Here is an 18,966-nt window from a genome sequence, read left to right as displayed (position 1 = left end):
CAGGGTGGCTGCGCTGGGTGGCAGGACCTCGGCATCGGCTTCATTTCACCACAGAGGGCAGGGGCTGCTGCAGAAACGTTTTAATTCTGGGTACCGGGGCTCCACTAAATTGTTCCTCATGCTGTACAAAAACACATGGACGCTATTGATCTTCCCTGTGATGTTTCCCATCCTGTGTGGAGCCCTGCCTGGCTGCTCACAAGGGAGCCAGGGCAGACCCCTGGGCTCACAGCAGGGCAGGCGGGGGCCAGCTGGGAGCCTCCCCTTTCAGTGGTCCCAGTGCCTGTGCGTCTCTGCGGGGGGGGGGGGGGGGGGGGGGGAATAATAAATACCTGCACGTGTGTTTTCCCCTTCCCTGAGGTCTGTGAACTGAGGATGCAGCTGCTTTGGGGTGACCAGCATGTGGTGTCTCAGGGTGGGCACGTGCGATGGGGGCTGATGGAGGAGGCAGCTGTAGGGTACCTGCTCCCACCCTCTGAGCACATTCTGGTGGCCCCACGGGCCCCTCCTGAGGCCCTGGGGGGGGGGCTGCCCCCCAGATCCACTGGGAATGCAAACAGGCTGCAGCGCTGTGCCCTGCCCCCTGGGCTGCTTCAAACAGGCGGAGCGATGTAAACTTGACAAGTTTTTATATGTACAGAGACGCTTGTCAAACCCCCCCTCCCACCCCTCGAGTCCCCCAATAAAAGCCAACAAAAAAAGCATTTAAAATAGAGTAAAAAAAAAAACAAACCAACAACCAACCAACAAAAAAACCCAACAACAATCGACCTTCCCCCACCCCAAAAAAACCCCAACCCAGTCCCCAACTGGGTCTCAGGTGGGAAACGGGGACAGGTCGTGTCCCCAGGTGTGGCAGAGATGGGATAAAGTGACCTCTTCAAAACGGGGTGCAGGGGGAGCCAGGCCCCGGGCGCTCTCCCGCGCGCTCCCCCGGCTCGCTCCGGCCAGCGGCGGGGACGGGGCTGGGGTTCAGTAGTACGAGCCGGCCCGGGCTGTGCTGCCGCAGTGGCACCAGCCCCAGGGACAGTCCTGGAGGGTGGTCCAGAAACCGGGGTGATGGTTCATAGGTAAAAAGCTAAAAACTGGGTGGGGGGGCTGGCAGGGAGGGCACTGGAAGGGAGGCGACACCAAGCCCTCCCTGGCCACCATGTCCCCACCGGCATCCCCACAGCTGGCGGGCACCCTTAGGACTCCGAGGAGGAGTGGGAGACGCTCTGGAGCAGCGATTTGTATATGGCAGAGTTCAGGAAGCGAGGGTAGGAGTCTCTGTGCATGAGCGTGTAGATCTGGAGCTGAGCATCGTCGAAGGTGTGCGAGGACGGCTCCTGCATCTTCCGGTTGATGACCTCCCGCACCCGCGAGTCCAGGCTCACCTGGGCAGCAGGGAGAGAAACGGGGGGGTTGAGGGACCCCCAATGACAAGCCCCCAGCCCTGGCACCCACCCCTGCGCAAGCTCTAACGGGAAAACGGGGTATCGGTGTGGCACCGCGGGCCAGACATGGGGAGACCACGGTGTGCTCTGCCCCGGGGTGTTGGCACCCCACTCCAGGTCCTCCCCACATCCCCTTGCTGGGCACAGGAGGGGGGCTGGGCTGCCCCCACCCTGGGGATACTGTGAGCTGGTCGGTCTCTTCTCCCAGTGAAGGGACAAGAGGAAACGGCCTCGGATTGCACCAGGGGAGGTTCAGGTTGGATATTAGGACAAATTTCTTCACCGAAAGGGTGGCCGAGCGCTGGAACAGGCTGCCCAGGGACCTGGCGGAGTCACCACCCCTGGGGGGGTTTAAAAAACATGTAGATGTGGCACTTGGGGACATGGGTTAGTGGTGGGCTGGGCAGTGCTGGGTTAACGGTTGGACTGGACGATCTCCCAGGTCTTTTCCAACCCAGCCCAGTCTGTGTCTCCTCGGCCCACTGGTGCCCTCGTGAGGTTTTGGTCCTGCAGCACAACCTGGCCCACGGTCCCGCTGCCGGCTGTGGCCCAGGGCTTCTGGGGGGCCGGGGGTGCCCTCCCCACCGCGGTGCACAACCACAAAGCAAACCCATTACCTGCCAAGCTCATCCCCGACCACCCACCCTGTCCCCTAACGGCCGCAGGGCTGTGGCGGCAGCTGGGACGGAGCCCTCTCCCAAGGACACCCCCATCCCAGCCCCATTTTAGCCGCCTAAAGGCTCTGCCCCCTACCTCCTTGGGCGAGAGGATGGAGATGTAGTCCTCGTAGATCATCCTGGCCTTCTCGTCGATGGTGTGCTTGTTGCACTCGGTTTTGAGCTCCTCGCACGCCAGCCAGAAGAGCATGTTCTCCTCGCTGTACTCAGTCCGCAAGAACTCCCGGAAGACGTTGCGACCCGCCGGGCTCTTCATCAGCTTGTCGAAGGACTGTGCCCAGCCCCGCACCTCCTCCGGCGTGGGCTTGGCGCTGCCCGTCCCGGCGGGGAAGGCAAGGGGACAGCGTTACGGCTGGCCCGGGAGGGCTGCGGGCTCCCGGCTCGGTCCCTCCCCGCATGGCTCGGCCGTGCTCATCCCTGCTCCCATCCCAGGGGGACCGTGCCCGCACGCATCCCCCCTGCTCACGCCGAGGCTGCTCCTGCTGGGGCTCCGCTTTATCACGGAGGCTTTTGGAGGTCGCTCGTGGGGTCCATCCCGGCTCCGCTCGGCCGGGCTGGAGCGGGGGCTTGCTTGCAGCTGCGTTTCCCAAGCTGAGACGTATTTTGGTACCCAGAAGGGAACAAAAGCCCTTGCAGAGCAGCAGCTCCCAGCCGGCTGAGGAGAGACTGACATCAGCCCGTCATCCCTCACAGCTGCAGGAGAGAGGGAGGGAGGGAGGCTGCTCCCCAGCAAATACTTATTACCTGCTAAAGCAGGGCAGGAGCAGTCATTATCAGTAGCTAATTAGCACATCTGCCCCCTAACCCTGCTGTGCCAGGTGCTGAACAGAGCACACACAGCTGGGCTGCGTGTGAGGGCTCATGCTCATCCCCTGAGGACCGGGTGCTCAGTACAGAGCACCCCTGGAGCAGGGTGCCTGCCTGCTCCGCTCCTCCCCGAGTGTAGATATACAGTACATTTACATTGCTGCTGCCTCTGCTTCTTTTGCAGTGCTGAGCCTGCAGAACAACCCATCCCATCCTCTCCCTGCGGCTGTGAGGTGCTCTTGGCCATGGGTGTAAAGGGCAGGATGAGGCTCTGCCCTTGGGATGTGGCCTGAAAGATGCTGAGGTTCTTGTGTGCCTCAGTTTCCCTTTGCAAGGGCCCCAGAAAGGGGCTGCAGCCTGTGGCTCCAGGCTCCCTGTTTCTTGGTGGGAACCAGGAACCCCCCGCCCGGAGTCCGGGTGCCCTGATCCTGCTCCCCGTGTGTGCACCAGCGGGCATGATGGAGGGCTGGGTGCCATGGAGGGTGGCAGCAGGGACCATGCCATGCCATGCTGTGCCATGCCGCTTCCCCACCTCTGCCCCTGCAGTACCGCCCCTGCCCTCACCACGCTTCACAGTTTGGGATGGTCTCCAGTTTGGTCTCCCGGGATGCCCTCCATGCTTGCTCCCGGTCCTCGTTCCTAACGGGGAGATGGAAAGGTAGTCAGGGGCGCTGGGGACACCCCCCAGACCCCCACCTGGACTCCCCGACTGGTCCTGGCTACCGAATCTCTTCCGTGGGCACCAGCACATCCCACACCCGTCTGCTCCCCAGCACCCTGCCCGCCCCGGCAGCACCCCGGCTCCCTTGTGCAATTTGGCTGTCACTGTGCGAGGGTGTTTCGGGTGTTTCCTGCGGTTGGGCACAGGCGCAGCCTGGCCCCCCTCCACCGCCTGGCACATGTGCCAGGGTCCTGCTGGAGCGGCCACAGGGCACCACCACTGTGAACCACCATGAATAAACACCAATTCATAAATAAATGGGGGTGGCTGTGGCCATGGGGGCTCAGCACCGTGGTGTGCTCAGCCCCCGTGTCTCGTTATCACGGGCTCCAGCCAGTGATAGCTCCAGCTCGCTCAGGAGGCCGGTGGCTGCGTTAGATGGAGGAAGGCAAAGAGATGGACCCTGCACCCCCGGGACACCCCAGCACTGCTCCAGCCTGGAGGCAGGGCGTGGGATGAAGGTGCCAGTGTCCCCTGTCCCCGCCCCGTCCCTTGCCCCAGGGGTGCTGGTGGCACAAGGGGAGAGCAGCCTCCAGCCAACTTCCCTCGAGCCCCTGAATTTCGGCGCCCGGTGCCACCCACAGCCCTTCCTGCTTGCGACACCATCCCTCGCCACCCGCACAAGATTCAGTGTGCAAACTCCTGCCCCAGCGGCAGGGGCGGCCGGGGTGGGCAAAGCTGCGGGCACGTCCCTGGCACGCCTGAGCCCCAGCACGGCTGGCATGGGTCACTGCTTGCTCCGGGAGCGGGGTACAGCGGGGATTGCTGCCCCATCTCTGCTCACGGGCTCTTGCGGCAATGGAGGAGGGACACGGGGAAGGGTCACCCTGCCCACAGCCAAATGCCACCCAGCCTGGGGTGGTGGCCAGGAGGGAGCTGATCAGGGCAGGCTGTGAAGGGAGCTGCTTGCTGTCCTCGCTGCCTTGAAAATGTGAGGAAACGAGATGGGATCAGGCGAGACGGGGCCCCAGGGGCACAGTGGGGGTTTGCCTGGGGCTGGCATCGGTGCTGGGGCCGCGCTGTGGGGCTCCGCTCCAAGCTTGGTGCTCTCAGTGCCCGTAAAGCCCAAAGCTGCTGCAAAGCCCAAAGGCACCAGCAATCTCAGAGCGGGCAGATGCTGAGGATGCAGCAGAGCAGATGGCCTGTCCAAAATCTGGGCTATCCAGAGACAAAGGAGCTGGGGATCCTCAGAGAGGACAGGAGGTGCAGCCGCAGGCAAACGGCTGGTTACATCCTTGGCTTTGGGCAGTGCTGGGAGGCCGGGGCTGGACTCTGCACCTGCAGCTCCAAGGCAGAGCTGCCCGGGAGGGCTCCCATGGAGGGCGGCCATCCACCTCGGGCAGGACTCTCCAGCCGCATGAAAGCAGCTCCCCCCACGCAGCCCAGCGGGGACATCCAGCCCAGGAGAGCCACTGGTGCAGTGCCAGAGGGGGCTTCCCGGTGCCGCTGCCTTCTCTACATATTTTAAAAGATCTGGCCGATGGGCAGGAGTCATGGTGCACTGAGGCTCAGCTCGGGCTCACCAGGCTCCATGGGGGCAGAGCACCACGCCACAGCACCACTGATGCCCATCCGCTCCAAAACACCATTTACACCCTTTCCAACCACGACACCCATTTTGCTCTCAACTCCTGCCCCAACGCAAGCACACAAGCAGCTCAGAGGCTCAGCCCAGTGAGCGGACCCGGCTCTACCCCAGCTGCCATCCTACTGCCTGTGCCACAGGCTGCACCAAAGGGAGCCCTCAGGGCTGGGGGCTGCTGCGGGACCCCCACTCCCTCCAACCTGGGTGCCTGTTCAGGCAGCAGCTGTGTCCAAGCGCTTGGCACTGCACACAGCACAGGGGACCAGCAACACGTGGGCAACCCTTGCATCCCCCCTGGATGCTCCCATGGACCCCCAAATATCATACGATGCGGTGGGTGGGTGACGCTCATGGCCCTGCGGGAGCCTCGGGCTGGGGCGGGCGGTGGGACGTACCATGAGCAACTGCAGCAGCAGCACCAGCAGAAGCAGCAGGCGTTGGGGCGGTGGTTGCTGGTGGGTTGCACCGTTGTCGGAGAAGTCTCATGCCGGGACATCGGAAGGGGTGTCTCTGCGGACGCGGGTCCTGCGTACTGAAAGGCAGGAGGGCAGGGCGCGGGTGAACGAGCTGCCGGTGCTTATCCCCCACCATCTGCAAGCACCCGGAGGTAACCGAGAGACCCCAGCGCCACGACTGGAGGTGATTTAGTTTGGGTCCCCGCTTTCTGCCCCGGCCACCAGCCCGTCCTGAGATGGTCACCACCTCACCTGCGTCCCAGCCTCATACACGGTGGACGGGGTTGGGTCGTGCTTTGGGGGCTCTTCTGCTGCTCTCTGCTCCTCCCAGCCCGTGGGTGAGCCGTGCCGCCGAGACCCCCCAGCTAACGTCCCCGCCGCCTCCTCGATGGAGCCTGTGGGGAGGGACAGGGGTGGCACCGCGTTACCTTTGCAGCGGGACCCTCCAGCTTTGAGAGGCTCTGGGGGGCTGCTCCACGCTGGGAAAAGCCCTTTGCAGGTGGCAAGCTGGGGCATGGCAGGCAGGCAGAAAGCGTGCAAGAAAAGGAAGTGAGAAGGAAAGGAGGAGGGGAAACAGGGTGGCAGATGCTCTGCCAGCCCCACGCTTTGCCCGGGACCCCCTCCCACACTTTGGCAAGTGGTGCTTGAGCCCTGCAGGCGCAGCAGGCCCGGGCAGGGACTCAGCACCAGCTTGGCATGCCCCTGGCCATGCCCTGCGCTGTGAGGAAGTGCGACCAGACCCCCCTGGCGCGTTCCGGCCAGGGATGGGGAAGTCGGAGTCGCTCCACGGCATCATGTGAGTGGAAGGAAACAGGGTGGGGAGTTCTCACAGCTCCCGGCACCAAACCAAAACTCACCCTGTGCCAAGTGTTGGCTGAGCCCAGTGCTCTGCACCGCTGCTGCAGAACGGTCCCCCTGCGCCCACAGGCCTGTCTGTCCCCATCTGTCCCTGCCTGCACCATTGGCCCAGCACGCAGCAGGGATGCTCCTGGGCAGGAGTGGTGCCAGGGCTCAGCACCCACCTCCGCACAGGTAGGGGTAAGGATGTGGTCACGGCCGGCTCTGCCTCCCTGTCCCCGGCTGAGGGCAATGGGCAGCAATCACGGTCATTCCCCTGCTGGAAGGAACAGGAGCAGGGGGCAGCAGGCAGGGACAGCCCCCGGCCACCTCAGCCCCAGCATCCCTGTCTCCAGCTGCCCCAGGTCTCAACACCTCAGGTCTGAGTCCTGCTGTGGACTCAGCAAGGGGGACAGAGCCAGGGTGCAGGTCCCAGCTGGGGACAAGGCTGTCCCCAGAGCCCCCCGTGAGCCCATGGCCACACCTGTGGGTGCAGCCCTCCAGCCCCGGCACGGCCATCGCCCAGCAGCGCCTTCTGTGAGCTCCTTGCCTGGGCCCTTGCAAACCTCCGGCTGGCTCCCATCACTCCCACAGGAACGAAAAAGGAGAGAGCTTGCATTTCGCTCCCAATTGTCCCTATTTATAGCCCCGATGCTGGCAGGATGGCTGTGACCTTGTCACCCGCCTCAGCAGCAGGCTCCAATCCCTCTCCCACCCACCGCCCTCAGGCCCATTTAACCCCCGGCTTTTTTCCCTTTCCTTTGCTTCCCCCGTCCGTCCTCCCCTCCCGGTGCCCACTCTTCCCCCTGCCCACCCACGGCGACATCCCAGTGCTGAGCCCCGAGCCCCACCGTGCCGGAGCTGCTGGGGGGCTGCAGCCTCACAGTGGGGCGGGGGGAGCCGGGCTCCGGGCACGGCTCCCAGCGGGGCTCCAGCGCTAATTACAGCAACCGGTGACGAGGCTGTGGGAATGGGGCGAGCAGGAGGAAAACCTGAAAGCTGGGAAAAGCTTGCAGCCTCCCAGCCCAGCCCGAAGCAAAGGCAGCGACGGGAGCAGGTGGATGGGGGGTGGCTGAGGGACAGCGCGGGGACAGTGTGTGGCATTGCTCCGGGGGACCCCCAGGCACTTCGCTCCTGCGGCTGGTGCTTGACCTTGGCCAGAGCAGACTCGCAAGCAGCTCAGCCAAACACCTCAGAGAGGCAGCGGGACACAGCAGCACCCCCAGCCAGGAGCACCCCTTCCCCGTGCCCACTGGGTGCACTCAGCACCCGGCCAGGAGGCAGGATCAGCTTGTTGCCCATCCCGGGTGCTGTGGCACCCACCTAGGGCTATCTCGGCTGTGTGGGCTGCACCAAGGGAGACAGGGAGGAGAAGGGGGGTGAGGGGCTGCAAAGGGCCCCCCAGCCCCAGCACTGAAGGGCAATGCTGGTGTGCGGCCGACTGGCACGCAAAGGCAACGCCAGCCCACTCCGGATCGGCACCCAAGGGCAATGCCATCACGCTCTGGATGCTCAGAGCCCGTTTCCCAGCCACGTGCACCCCTTAGCACCCCATCCCACCACGCCAGCGGGGGTCATGTGCCGTGGGGCTGCTTCTGGCTGCCCTGGGGCTGGGAACTGCAGCCAGGGCCGGCGGATAAGGAAGTGCCAGCAGGCAGCAGAGCCTACAAGTGCCGGAGGGAAGGTGAGGGCGCGCACGCAAGGCCGTGAAAAGAGGAAGGATGACAGAAAGGGGACGTTTCCCCAGCAGAGAGAAAAGACGCCCCAAAAGCCACCCTCGCCCAAATACTGTGAGCTCCCTGAGCCCCCCCGTGAGCCTTTGCCTGATGGCTGCAGTACCTGGCCTGGGACTCCCCACATGCTGGGTGTCCCCAGGTCAGGCCAGCTCACGTGCCTGTGATGTCCCCACTGAGCATGGCACTGCCCCATCCTCCCCCCAGATAGAGAGGGGACTCCCCATGCAGTGGGAGCCATAGCATCAGGGCGCCCACGCAGGCAAAACCAAGGTGATGTCAAACACCAGCTGTGGGGATGACGCCCCTCCACACGCACCCCACCTTCCCCAAGTGCCCCAGCTGGGGACGATGCCCTGAGCCACATGGCACCCCCCTCCAGCCACCCCTGCCTCTGCCAAGTAGGGCACAAACCAGCGCCCACCCTGGTGCGGGGGCACCCCCAGCACAGCCTGCCCCGAGCCCCCGAGGTGCCCAGCCGGCCCTGTGCTGTGGGTGGGGGGACGCAGGGCCCGGCAGGAGTTGCCGGTGGCCCGTCCGTACCTGTAGCCTGGCCATCATGCGGCGGCGGGAGCCGGCCAGGGTGACCCCGGCCGGCTCAGGGGGTGCGCGGCATCACCGGAACTGCCGGCTCTGAGGGCAGGGTGACGGGAGAGAAAAGAAGAGAGAAAGAGAAAAGAAAAGCGGCTGTACACATCCTCTCACAGGAAAGGGAGTGGTAAGGGAAGTGGCAAACTCAACCGAAGAGTTCAGGCCTTTTTTGGGAAAGCCCCGGCAGGGCCTGGCTCTCCTGACCGCTCCGCCGCAGGGCTGGCCACCCCGGCGGGGCAGGAGCAGGGCAGAGCGAGTCCAGCTGGCAGCGCAGCCCGGTGGTCCTGCCCCTTCCCACCCCTCAGACGGAGCCAGCGGCCGCCGCAGACATGATGGCAGCTGAGCCGGGGCTCCCCGGCCAGGAATGGCACCAACCACGGCGCTGGCTGCAGCTGGGCATCTCAGAGACCTCCCGGGCATCCCTGGGACAACCCATGGCCAGGGAAGCGGCTTTGCCGAGGAGCGATGGGCAGAATACATCCCCAGGGTGGACACGGGCTGTCCCCAGGGTGGGCATGGGCTGGATGCTGGCACTCAGCTGACACCGCTTCAAAGTGCCGGTGCTTTCCGCCACGCTGTACCCCAGACATCCTGGGGGCTCCGGCGCTGCCCACGGGGCGAGGATGCCGGCAGCGAGGGAAGGGGCCGGTGCCCGAGGGTGGGCTGAGTCAGAGCCTCCCGCGGTGCCTCCCGGCACCGTCCCTGCCACGCGGGGATGTGCCAGCCTGCCTGCCGTGTAGAGTGAAGCCCAGCTTCCTTGGCCAAGAGTGACTCACGAAGTTGTTTGGTTTTTTTCCTCTTCAGGGGAAAAAAAAAAGAAGAGAGAAAGAGAAATCAGATGCCCAACCTCCGTTCCCTTGATTAAATTTGCCCTCGGCACCACTGCGGGTGCAGGGGGCTCCAGCCTGGCACCACCCCAGCCACCAACACCAGTTTGTGGTCTCTGCTGGCGGCTGCCCTCTCACTCACACGGGCTCACTGCAGGTGGAAAAGGGGAGAAAAGGGGAGAAAGAGGGAGGAGGGATGCCGGCACCCCCTGCACACTCCCCTGGGGCCACAGGGGTGGGCCAGGCGCCCGGCTGTGGCATGTGCCCGTTATCAGCCTGGCCCAGTGCCCTGCTCGGCTCAGCCACTTCCCTCCCTTCCCCGGGGACACCGAGCTGTTATCTCCTCTCTTCCCAACATGGCACAGCCCGGCACCCAACAACCAACACTGTCACCATCCCCAACCCCGCCCCGTCTGGAGCAACCCCCCCCAGAAGTCACCCTCCACTTCAGCGGCTCCTTTTCCTGCCGGCACCCACCGCGCCGTCGCTGCTGTCCTCACAGGCACTCAGCGGGGCTCCGTACCTCTGGTCACCTGAACCGCATTCACTTCCCAAGTGTTTTTCTAGGATTCCCTTTGCCACTGCCAGGCAGGGCCAGCTCCAAGGGCTAGAGGCTGCCAGGATGCGGCCACGCTCCCACGGGGTGCCCAGCACCCCCGGCTTGCCAGCCTCGGGGCACCCCCTGGCTTTGAGGATATTTTTATTCCTCAGCCACGGTACGAGCCCTCCAGCCCGGGAGAGACCTTCCCTGCCTATTTTGTGGGTCAAAACCAGGAGGGCAGATGTGCTGCTCACCGCCGACCCCGGCGGGGATTGCTCAGCGGGGGCGATGCACCAGCCTCCTGTGGTGCCGGCAGAGACACCGTCCCCGGCCAAGCTGCTGGCACGGGTGACCCCTGACACGTGCCAGTGACGCCTTGGAGGGGAGCGGCGCCACATCTGGCCCCTCGCCGTGCCTCAGGGGAGCTGCAAGATGCCCATCACCTGCAAGACCGGCCACGCTGGATCAATGCAAGCAGCGCCTGGCCGCCTGCACACCGCTGCTGGATTCTCCAGTGTCTAATAAGGGTTCAGCCCAGCCTGCAGCTTCCCCGCCTCCTCCCTGCCTTTCCCCCAGGAAGGACCCAGCACCTCCGGCCTCTGCCAAATTTGGCTGAAACCAGCCACTGAGTGCAACAAGACGCAGGCTGACCCCGCCGGCACCGGGGGGATGACGGGGTGCCAGCACCCCCGGGCCCCCCTCTGCCGGGGTTACTCCGTGGGCAGCCGCCGCCACCGCCGAGCCCCACAGCTGCCACCGCCCCCGCCGCCTGCCCCAGCCACCTGCCAGGCACAGGAAGTTTTAGGTGCTATTTTTAGACCTGGCTTTTCCCCCCGCCGCTCCCTTTAGCAATCTATTAAAAAAGACTGAAGAGGTGAGGCTGAGCCCCCCAGCTGTGCCAGGACAGGACTAGGCTGACCCCGATGCTACCGGCACAGAGGTGCCAGCCATCCCAGCCACCGGACAGGTTGGGTTCCCCACGTCCCACCGGGACGAGAGGGTGGCGATGCCCACGTGGCTGCATCCCGGCTGCGTCCCCGCTGCCCTGCCCAGCACCTGCTGCTGCTAACACCGGCAGATGTGCTCACGCATGTGGCAGAGGAGGCGGCGGTGGCGGCGAGCGGATGCCTTTGGGGGAACTCCTCTGCCTGGCAGTGATTTTTCTGCCATCCCCTGAGACTGGAAAGGCTGGTCCTGGCAATGGGAACTGGGAGATGCTGCAGCGTGTCCCAACACCTCCCTGGTCCTTCGCACCACAAGGGCTGACAGCCCCATGGGCACCTCTCCCGCCGCGATGAGGACAATGCTGGGGTCCTTTTCCAGACCAGCCACCTCCTCTGCTCCCTGCCCATCACCTCGCCCATAGCCGGGGTATATTTCTATGCCAAGCATCCTCCAAACCAAATCCCACCGCAAACTCTCACAGAAGGACCACAAGAACCACTCCAGCAGCTGCTGCCAAGAAGCGAGTGGACCCGTGACTGTCCCGGCATGGCCACCACGGGCTGCCAGGCAGCACAACGGGCACAGTGTGGCTGGCACCCACCCCTCCGGCCCTGGCTCTTGCACTGAAACAGAGTTAATTATTTCACAGCATAAAAATAGCACCCGCGACAATCAGCTGGGGGATTTAATAAGGCAAGCCCTGACAATTACGTTTCTGTTAGTAGAGGTATTGCGGCGTTGTTAAGGCAGACTCCTGTTAAGCATTTGGTAATGATCCATGTGAAAGGAGAAGAAAGATCACAGTAATCAATACTCAGTAGGGGCTAAACCGCACGGACGGAGCCTGGTGGCTGATGGAAGGGAAGAGGAAAGGGTGGGATACGGCACTGGCGTGGCCCAGGTGGGAGCTGAGCCAGGTGGCAGGGTGCTCCTGGTCCACAGTGTCCTGCCAGCCCAGGACCTGCTTGTCCCCATCCCAGCACATGCCAATGAGGGCAGCACTGTGTCCCCCCAGGGAGCACAGGGCAGAAGAGGGGGTGTTAGTGGTAATTTGGTGGATGGGGATGCTAGGAGGACCGAGGATAAGAAGACAAAGAATTGCCCCTTCTGAGGAAACGAGGCACCAGGCAGAGAATCAACCCGGGACTGGGATGAAAAGGAGAGATCCTGCATCACAGGGAAACACTGGATCAGAGGGATCACTTACCGCGGCTTCGAGCACTCCCTGCCGCAGCCAAGATGCGATTTTCTCCTCAGCCCCGGCACGAGCCCACACCCCACCGGCTGCATCCGGAGACCCACGCCAGCACGGGAGCCGCTGGCCGGGCACAGGGAGGTCTGGGAGCCTGCGCCAGCATGGGCAGGCGGTGGGTCCGGCCACGCCAGGGACAGGTCTGGCCCTGCTCCCCAGCCACGCTCCCTGCCCAAGGGCTGGCCCCGCACCCATTGATGTGGGCAGGGCAGGGCTGAGCCTGGCAGCCGGCTCAACCAGCGGCGGGACCGGCCGGGCCAGGGCTACACCAGCACCACGGCTGGGGACAAGGGGGCCCACCCCACAAATGCTGCACCCTGGGGACATTTGCCCACTGTGGTTTATTCACCTGTGGGCCCCGCTGCCTGCACGCTGCCAGCCCTGATGGATGCCTTTTGAGGTCTGGCTTCAGGCAGATGTCACACCTTGCTGGTGAGCATCCAGGGCTGGGTGGGATGTTCTCCCTGGCCCCAGAGCCAGTGCCACCACAGGTCCCTGGGCCAGAGCTTGCAGAGCTGAGCTTTTGCTTGTACCAGTAAAACTTCATCCCACATCAGAGTTTCGTCCTGTGTCGAAACAGTGAGGGACTGCAGAAGGCGTCCCCCAGGAGACTGTCCTGCAGGCGAATACCCGGGGCAAGGGGGATTTGGTGACCTGATGTCCTGTCCCAGCTCTGGAGCACCCCAAGGGACATAGGTGATCCCTGTGCTGCAGTCACAGCACCCTCACCGGCGCCAGGGCAGTAGCGATGCTCTGCCCTGCCGCAGCTGGGACAAGGGACAGGGAGCTCTGTGAGCAACTCGTGTCCTCCAAGACTGGCCGCGCCAGTTATTTAAAAACCGACCAAAGGGGAAGAAGGACGGCAAGATTCAGCTCGGCCACCCCTGGGGAGGAGCTGGCAGCGCGGGGAGGAAGGAAGCCCTGTCACCCTGAGTGGCCCCTGTGCCAGCGGTGGCCCCCGACCCCAGGGCAGTGCCAGGCAGCTGCTGCATCCCGCTCCAGCTGCCAGACAGGGCTGTGGGAGGCGGCCGGGGCAGCAGGAGCCTGGCCATGGGGGATGCCCATCACAAGCACTCTGGGCTCAGATCGCAGCAGCGGCCCTCGCTGGGGATCTCACTGAGATCCCCCGTGTGACAGGCCACGGCGATGCCCTTCACCGAGCCCCCGGGATGCTGCAGGGCTTGGCTGTACCGTCAGAGGACACAGGAGCTCGCCTGCCACTGCTGTCACGGCAATACATCTCCCTGTTCCCAAATCCCCTTTGTGAACTTTCTCCTCGTGGTGAAACTCACACCAGGCTCACAGGCAGCATCTTTCCTTGGGGATTTTGCTTTTCAAGGCTAGCCTGAAGCTTTCCCTTCCTTTTCCGGGGTTCCTGCCTGCTAATGCCAATATGTACCTGTTTGCTCTTCTCCTGCCCTTTGCACTGAAATGCTGCTTGGGCATTTGCCTTCTGTCGGAGGAAACTGCTTAAGCCCCGGTTGGGTTCGTGCCTGCAGGAGGGGGAGCAATCAAAAACCCCAAACCCTTAACCCCAAACCCTTTGCTGGCTGCCTGACCCCCTACACTGAACTAGCAGCAACCCCAGTTGTGGGAGCGGGCTGCCAGTGCACCCACAGCCTGTCCCTGCACCCAGAGCCACGGCCACGTGTGGGGACATCGGGGGCTCCGCTTCCCCTGTGCCCGTCCTGTTGCTGCCCTAGAGCCTCCGTGGCATTTCTGCCTCTGGCATGGGCAAGTGCTGACAAGCAAGGCTGGAGCATGGCAAAGCTGGGCCCCCAGACCCAGCAGTCTTCACAAAGAGCCCTCAGAAGGTCAACTGAGGCTGTTTCCAAGCGGTTAGAGAACTGGAAGGGTGGCTTGTTATAAAACTCTACCGTACATTTTCCTGCTGTCAGGAAACCCCCTTTTTTCCATGTCTTAAGACAAATGTTAAAGCTGAACCCCAAAGGACCTTGTGGTTGTTTTTATTGCTGCTGCTGCTCCACCCTCCCCCCAGTAAATCTCTGTTTCCATGAAATGGCCAAAGGCAGGAGGTTTTGCAGGGCGAGTGAGCAGCAGAACGCTCCCTGCCTCTCCTGGTAAACTCATCCAGGATGGCCGAGGTCCCACGGACCTGGAGGAGCTGGTGTGGTGGGCTGGGGCATCAACCTCCGTGCCCACCCCAGGGGAGCCTGGGGAGGGGAGAAGACACACATGGCAGGTCTATGTCACCCGTCCCCTCCGAAGAAGGAACCCAGTGGATTCCCAGCCAAAAATAACAGAAATAAAGTAATTCTCCGTGCTCCCAGAGCATGCTTTCGCAGAAGGGTTGATCAAAACTCAGGGGTTGCTGCCTTGTTTTACACGGTGTTCTGGATCCAGCAAAAGCCAGGATTTTGATTTCACCATAGTTTTACCCCAAAGCCACCCACCGGTTCCCGTGTCCCCAGGTCCCTGGCAGCACCTGGGCAGGCTGGGGGGCTGTGCAGGGGACTCACCCCACAGCTCGGGGGCTGGCACGGCCCCAGCTCAGCAGCGGGCCGGCAGCTCCTGCAGAGCATGCACAGCTGGATTTAAGATGTTTGATTCCTACAAAAAGTTATGGGTGTCCTGAAACTCGGGGAGAGCCAGACGATGGAGTTACCTGCCGCAAACAGCGCTGTGGCTCAATGCTACCGTCGCACAGCCACGGTAAGAATTTGGGACTTTCTGCAGGTCACCCTCCCTGTGCTGCATGAGGTGAACCCATGGTGAAGCATCTGGGGAAAGTAATGGGCTGAGCGAGCCCAGCACTGATGGAAACAAGCTGGAGGAGACTCGTGTGGTGCTGGTGCAGGATGGTATGAAAAGAGAGATGCCTGTGGGGTGGGATGTCCGTTCCCTGAGCTGGCCGGGACAGGGGCAGTGATGGCCATGGCAGAGCAGCTCCTGCTCTGCGACGGGGTTGCTGGAGCCCTTGTGAGCCAGTGAGTTCAGTTTCTTCCCCTCTTATGCCACGGAAGATGTTAGACACTCTTCCCCCATCCCGTCCTCCCCAGGGGCGAAAACCATGTTGTTACACACCGGGGGACTAAAATAAGTGGTTATAATGGCCAGTATCTTCTCTTCCCCTCAAATTACGAGGTGTTATGAAACAATGTATATAAACAACCAGCTTTAGATACACCCCTCAACAGCTTTTGTAATGGAAATGCAGGGAGAGATGTGCAGAGACAAATAAGGAACTGAGTAATAGGAAGTCTCGGCGAAGGCCGTGGGCACCCGGAAGCCGCTGTTATTCCAGGCAAGAGCCCGAAGTGCCGAACCCCGAGAAGCGCGTGGCACAGCGGCACAAAGGTGGCGATGCCTGCTGGCCTCGCTCTGCCGTGGCTGCTCTACTTTTGGGGTGCTCAGGCATGGCCTGGGGGTTGGTGCAAGAAACCGGCCCGAAGAGCAGGAGGAGCTGGAAGGGAAAGGCAGGGCACCCTGTGGGATGGCTCACAAGCATGGCTCTTGCCTCCTCTTGGGCTGACTTTCCAAAATAATTTTATCCACTGGATAAAAATTTGGAAAAAAAGAGGAAAGTCACAGCAGCTTGAGCTCATGCTCTGCAGAGATCGAGGAGCAACACCGCAGCTGCTTTGCTACTCCAGACCTGTTGCTCACAGGGAAGAAGAGCCCAGAGCACGGAGCTCACCTGCCCCCTTTGCACAAGCCCAGTTGAAACTTCAGATGCTGTAGCCCAAGTCCAGCCTAAAAGTGAGACTACAACCAAAGATAAGCAAAGATGGGAGAGGATGCGCTTCAGGAGGCAGCAGAGACGCACTGCTCCCGCACGTTGGGCAGACTCAGCATTAATTACTCTGCCAAGGTATTTTTCCCCCTTACCCTCTCTGGGTTTGAATTGCATGATCTGATTATCTGCCTTCGGTTCCTCCTTTTTTTTAATAACAATATCAAAATGGGCACCCGCACCCTGATTGAGGTATATTCATGTCACTAAATTTCTGTTTCTCCACTATAATCTTATGAGGTGGAGTTTGTTTAATTGCTGAAGAACACGACTGTATTTTGATTAGCGGCTTGAGTCATTTGTGGGGAAGGGCTGACGCAGAGGAGCTAAAATCCTTGTAGGGAAATCTGATGTGGAGCTCTCCCTTGGGAGATATTCTGAAATATGTGCCCACTGGGGTAACCCGTTTTCCCAAAGAAAACTATATCCACCAGGCCAGCAAACGCCATGGGCTCCACTCATCCAGCATGACACGGGACGAGCGTCTCTATCGACGGGGATGGTGGAGACGCATCCAGAGGGGAATGAACTCCCCTTGAAGCGGGGAAATCCCTCCCACTCAGTTAACACTTTTTGTTTAGTTTCTTAAATAAGGCCATGGATCTGCGCCAGAGCAGCCTCATGGAAGCGGCGGGGAGAGGGAGCTTCCCAGGGGAACCTCTCCATGCCTGGGGATGCACAATGATCCACACGCGGAGCAGCTCCGGCGGCTGCGTCTGGCCCAATCCATCTCTCGGCCAAGTCGCGGCATCCTGCGACGCTGCCCACGTGATGGGCTTGTGTTGGGTGACAGTTGGATGTCAGCCCCTACGGGGGACAGCTGTGTCCCGGACACCACCGAGCCAGGTCCCACCACCCAACCCTTTGGCCAAGCTGCTGCTGGAGACCCATCGGGGACCGGAGCCCACGGTGTCCCTGACCTCAGCCAACTCCCCCCAGACCCACTGCTCCCCGCTGCCCCGGCCAGGTCAGGGCTCCCGATCGCTCCTGCTCCCCGCATCGAGGCATGGCACCCCCTGCATGGGGGGCACGGGGAGTGAGCCTGCCTGCCCCAGCCGGTGCCTGGATGCTCAGCGCTGCCCTGGTACCCACCTGTGGGTGAAGGGAGAGCAGGGGCAGCCCTGGGCAGGGGAGGCCTCCGGGGCGGGGGGGGGGGGAGATCCTCCCTGCAAGCTCCCCCCCAGGGCTGGGCAAGCCCCAGTGCAGCCGGCCCTGCAGCTGGAGGGTGCCCCCTCCTTCCCCCTCCATCCTCCTCCTCCTCGCAGGAGCCCTGCCCTCCCCCGGGGTGATGCGCTGGGGAGGTCCCCCTCCCTGCTCGGCGCTCGGGGTTCCCCCGCCCCGCCGCCGGGTCCCCACGGAGCATCCCGCTGCCCTCCCCCCGCTCCCCCCAGCCCTCGCACACGGGGGCTGGTGCCAGGCGGCGGCCGGACGCACGGACGCACGGACAGAGCCCGCTCCATCAATCCCCGGCGCTCCGCGGTGCTCTGTGCGTGGCGGGGGGGGGCGGGGGGGGGGGGGGGGGGCGGGCAGCGTGCGAAAGGGAGGATGCCCGGGGCCGGGGGCGCATGCAGAGGGGAGCGTGCAAAGGTGGTGGTGGGGAGCGTGCAGAGCGGGGTCCGCCCGGGGGAGCGGGGAGGGAGGCTGGGCTGGGCACCGGGCGGGGAGGGGGCGATGGGCCCGTGCGTGTCCCCCCGGCATCCCGCGGGCGGCGGCGGCCCCGGGCCGGGGCGCCGGGTACTCACGGGCCGGGCATCCGCGCCGCCGCCGCCGTGCAGCGCCGTCCGCTGCCCCCGCCCCGCCGCCCCCGGCCGCCGCCTCTGCGCTGCCTCCGGGCTGGGCACCGGGGGAGAGGGAGCGGCAGCGGGAGCGGAGCGGAGCGGCGCGGCTGCACTGCGCACGCGTCCCCCGGCCCCTGCGATTGACTTCCTAAAGCAATTGCAGCTTTGGCACTTCCTCACGTCAAAACACACACACACACGCACACACACACCCGGCGCCCAGCATGGGCACCCAGTACCCGCACCCTGCACCAGCACCGTGCTCCCAGTGCTGGCACCCTGCGCCAGCGCCATGCGCCCAGTACTGGCACCCACTACCAGCACTTTGCACCCAGTGCTATACCCTGCACCAGCACCGTGCTCCCAGTACTGCACCCTGCACCAGCACCATGCGCCCAGTACTGGCACCCACTACCAGCAATGCACCCAGTACTGCACCCTGCACCAGCGCTGTGCGCCGGCACCATGCACCCAGCACCGGCACCCTGCACCAACATCCAGTATCACCACTTTGTACCCAATACTGGCACCCCACACCTGCACTCAGTACCCGCTACTGGCACCTTGCACCAGCCGTATGCACCCAGTACTGGCACCCTGCACCGGCGCTGGAGGTCCCCTCTGTCCCTGGGGGGTCCTCACCCACCCCAGGGCGTGGGGCTGGGCTGCCCAGGCGCTGCCCCCGGGGCCGCTTTCCAGCTGAGATTCCCTGCCCAGGAGCAGCTTTCCCTAAATCAGTGGTTTCTCTGCTTTTTTTTTTTTTTTTTTCCTTAAAAGGGGGATTATGCATCACTAAAAATAAAGGTTGATAAAACTTTGGGAGAGAAAGGAGGCATAAAAATTTCATGATCTTGCCAGCCAGGGAAATTATCCCACTTTATTATTTAAAACCTCATTAAAAACCATTTCCCTGGGAGAGACAATGATCAAACCACGGTCTATTTCAATCCTCGAGACGTGCACTCTGCTGCGTGGGGAAGGCGGTTAAAATAGGCCCCTACACGTGACTGCTCCGCTGCTGACACCA

The 18,966-nt window shown here is 62.9% G+C and overlaps 1 protein-coding gene across 4 annotated transcripts; it reads right to left on the bottom strand.

Annotated features, from left to right (window-relative positions):
• Positions 1-849: 849 nt before the first annotated feature.
• RGS19 (regulator of G protein signaling 19) lies at positions 850-18,062 on the bottom strand. Of its 4 annotated transcripts, XM_056353414.1 has the most exons (7): positions 8,795-8,956; positions 6,704-6,798; positions 5,934-6,076; positions 5,622-5,758; positions 3,485-3,559; positions 2,190-2,424; positions 850-1,376 (listed from the first exon to the last, which is right to left on the bottom strand). In XM_056353414.1, the coding sequence occupies exons 4-7, from the start codon at positions 5,720-5,722 to the stop codon at positions 1,188-1,190; spliced, it is 600 nt and encodes a 199-aa protein (XP_056209389.1). In that variant the 5' UTR covers positions 5,723-5,758; positions 5,934-6,076; positions 6,704-6,798; positions 8,795-8,956; the 3' UTR covers positions 850-1,187. The 4 variants fall into 4 exon arrangements, with proteins under 4 accessions (XP_056209389.1, XP_056209390.1, XP_056209388.1 ...); XM_056353415.1 differs by lacking the exons at positions 6,704-6,798; positions 8,795-8,956 and adding an exon at positions 17,904-18,062; XM_056353413.1 differs by lacking the exon at positions 6,704-6,798.
• Between the last annotated feature and the right edge of the window lie 904 nt (positions 18,063-18,966).

This window comes from Falco biarmicus, chromosome 10 (genome assembly GCF_023638135.1).
Source record: "Falco biarmicus isolate bFalBia1 chromosome 10, bFalBia1.pri, whole genome shotgun sequence".
NCBI classification, from domain to species: Eukaryota; Metazoa; Chordata; class Aves; order Falconiformes; family Falconidae; genus Falco; species Falco biarmicus.
This window is presented reverse-complemented; position numbering and strand designations above follow the sequence as displayed.

Bases quoted from the DNA above. Each gene is read 5' to 3' on its own strand.
- RGS19 (XM_056353415.1), bottom strand. From the start codon at position 5,722: ATGTCCCGGCATGAGACTTCTCCGACAACGGTGCAACCCACCAGCAAC. The intron at 3,560-5,621 runs GTACGTCCCACC...TCTCCCCGTTAG, and splicing joins TGCTGCTGCAGTTGCTCATG to GAACGAGGACCGGGAGCAAG. The intron at 2,425-3,484 runs GTGAGGGCAGGG...CGGGACGGGCAG, and splicing joins ATCCCAAACTGTGAAGCGTG to CGCCAAGCCCACGCCGGAGG.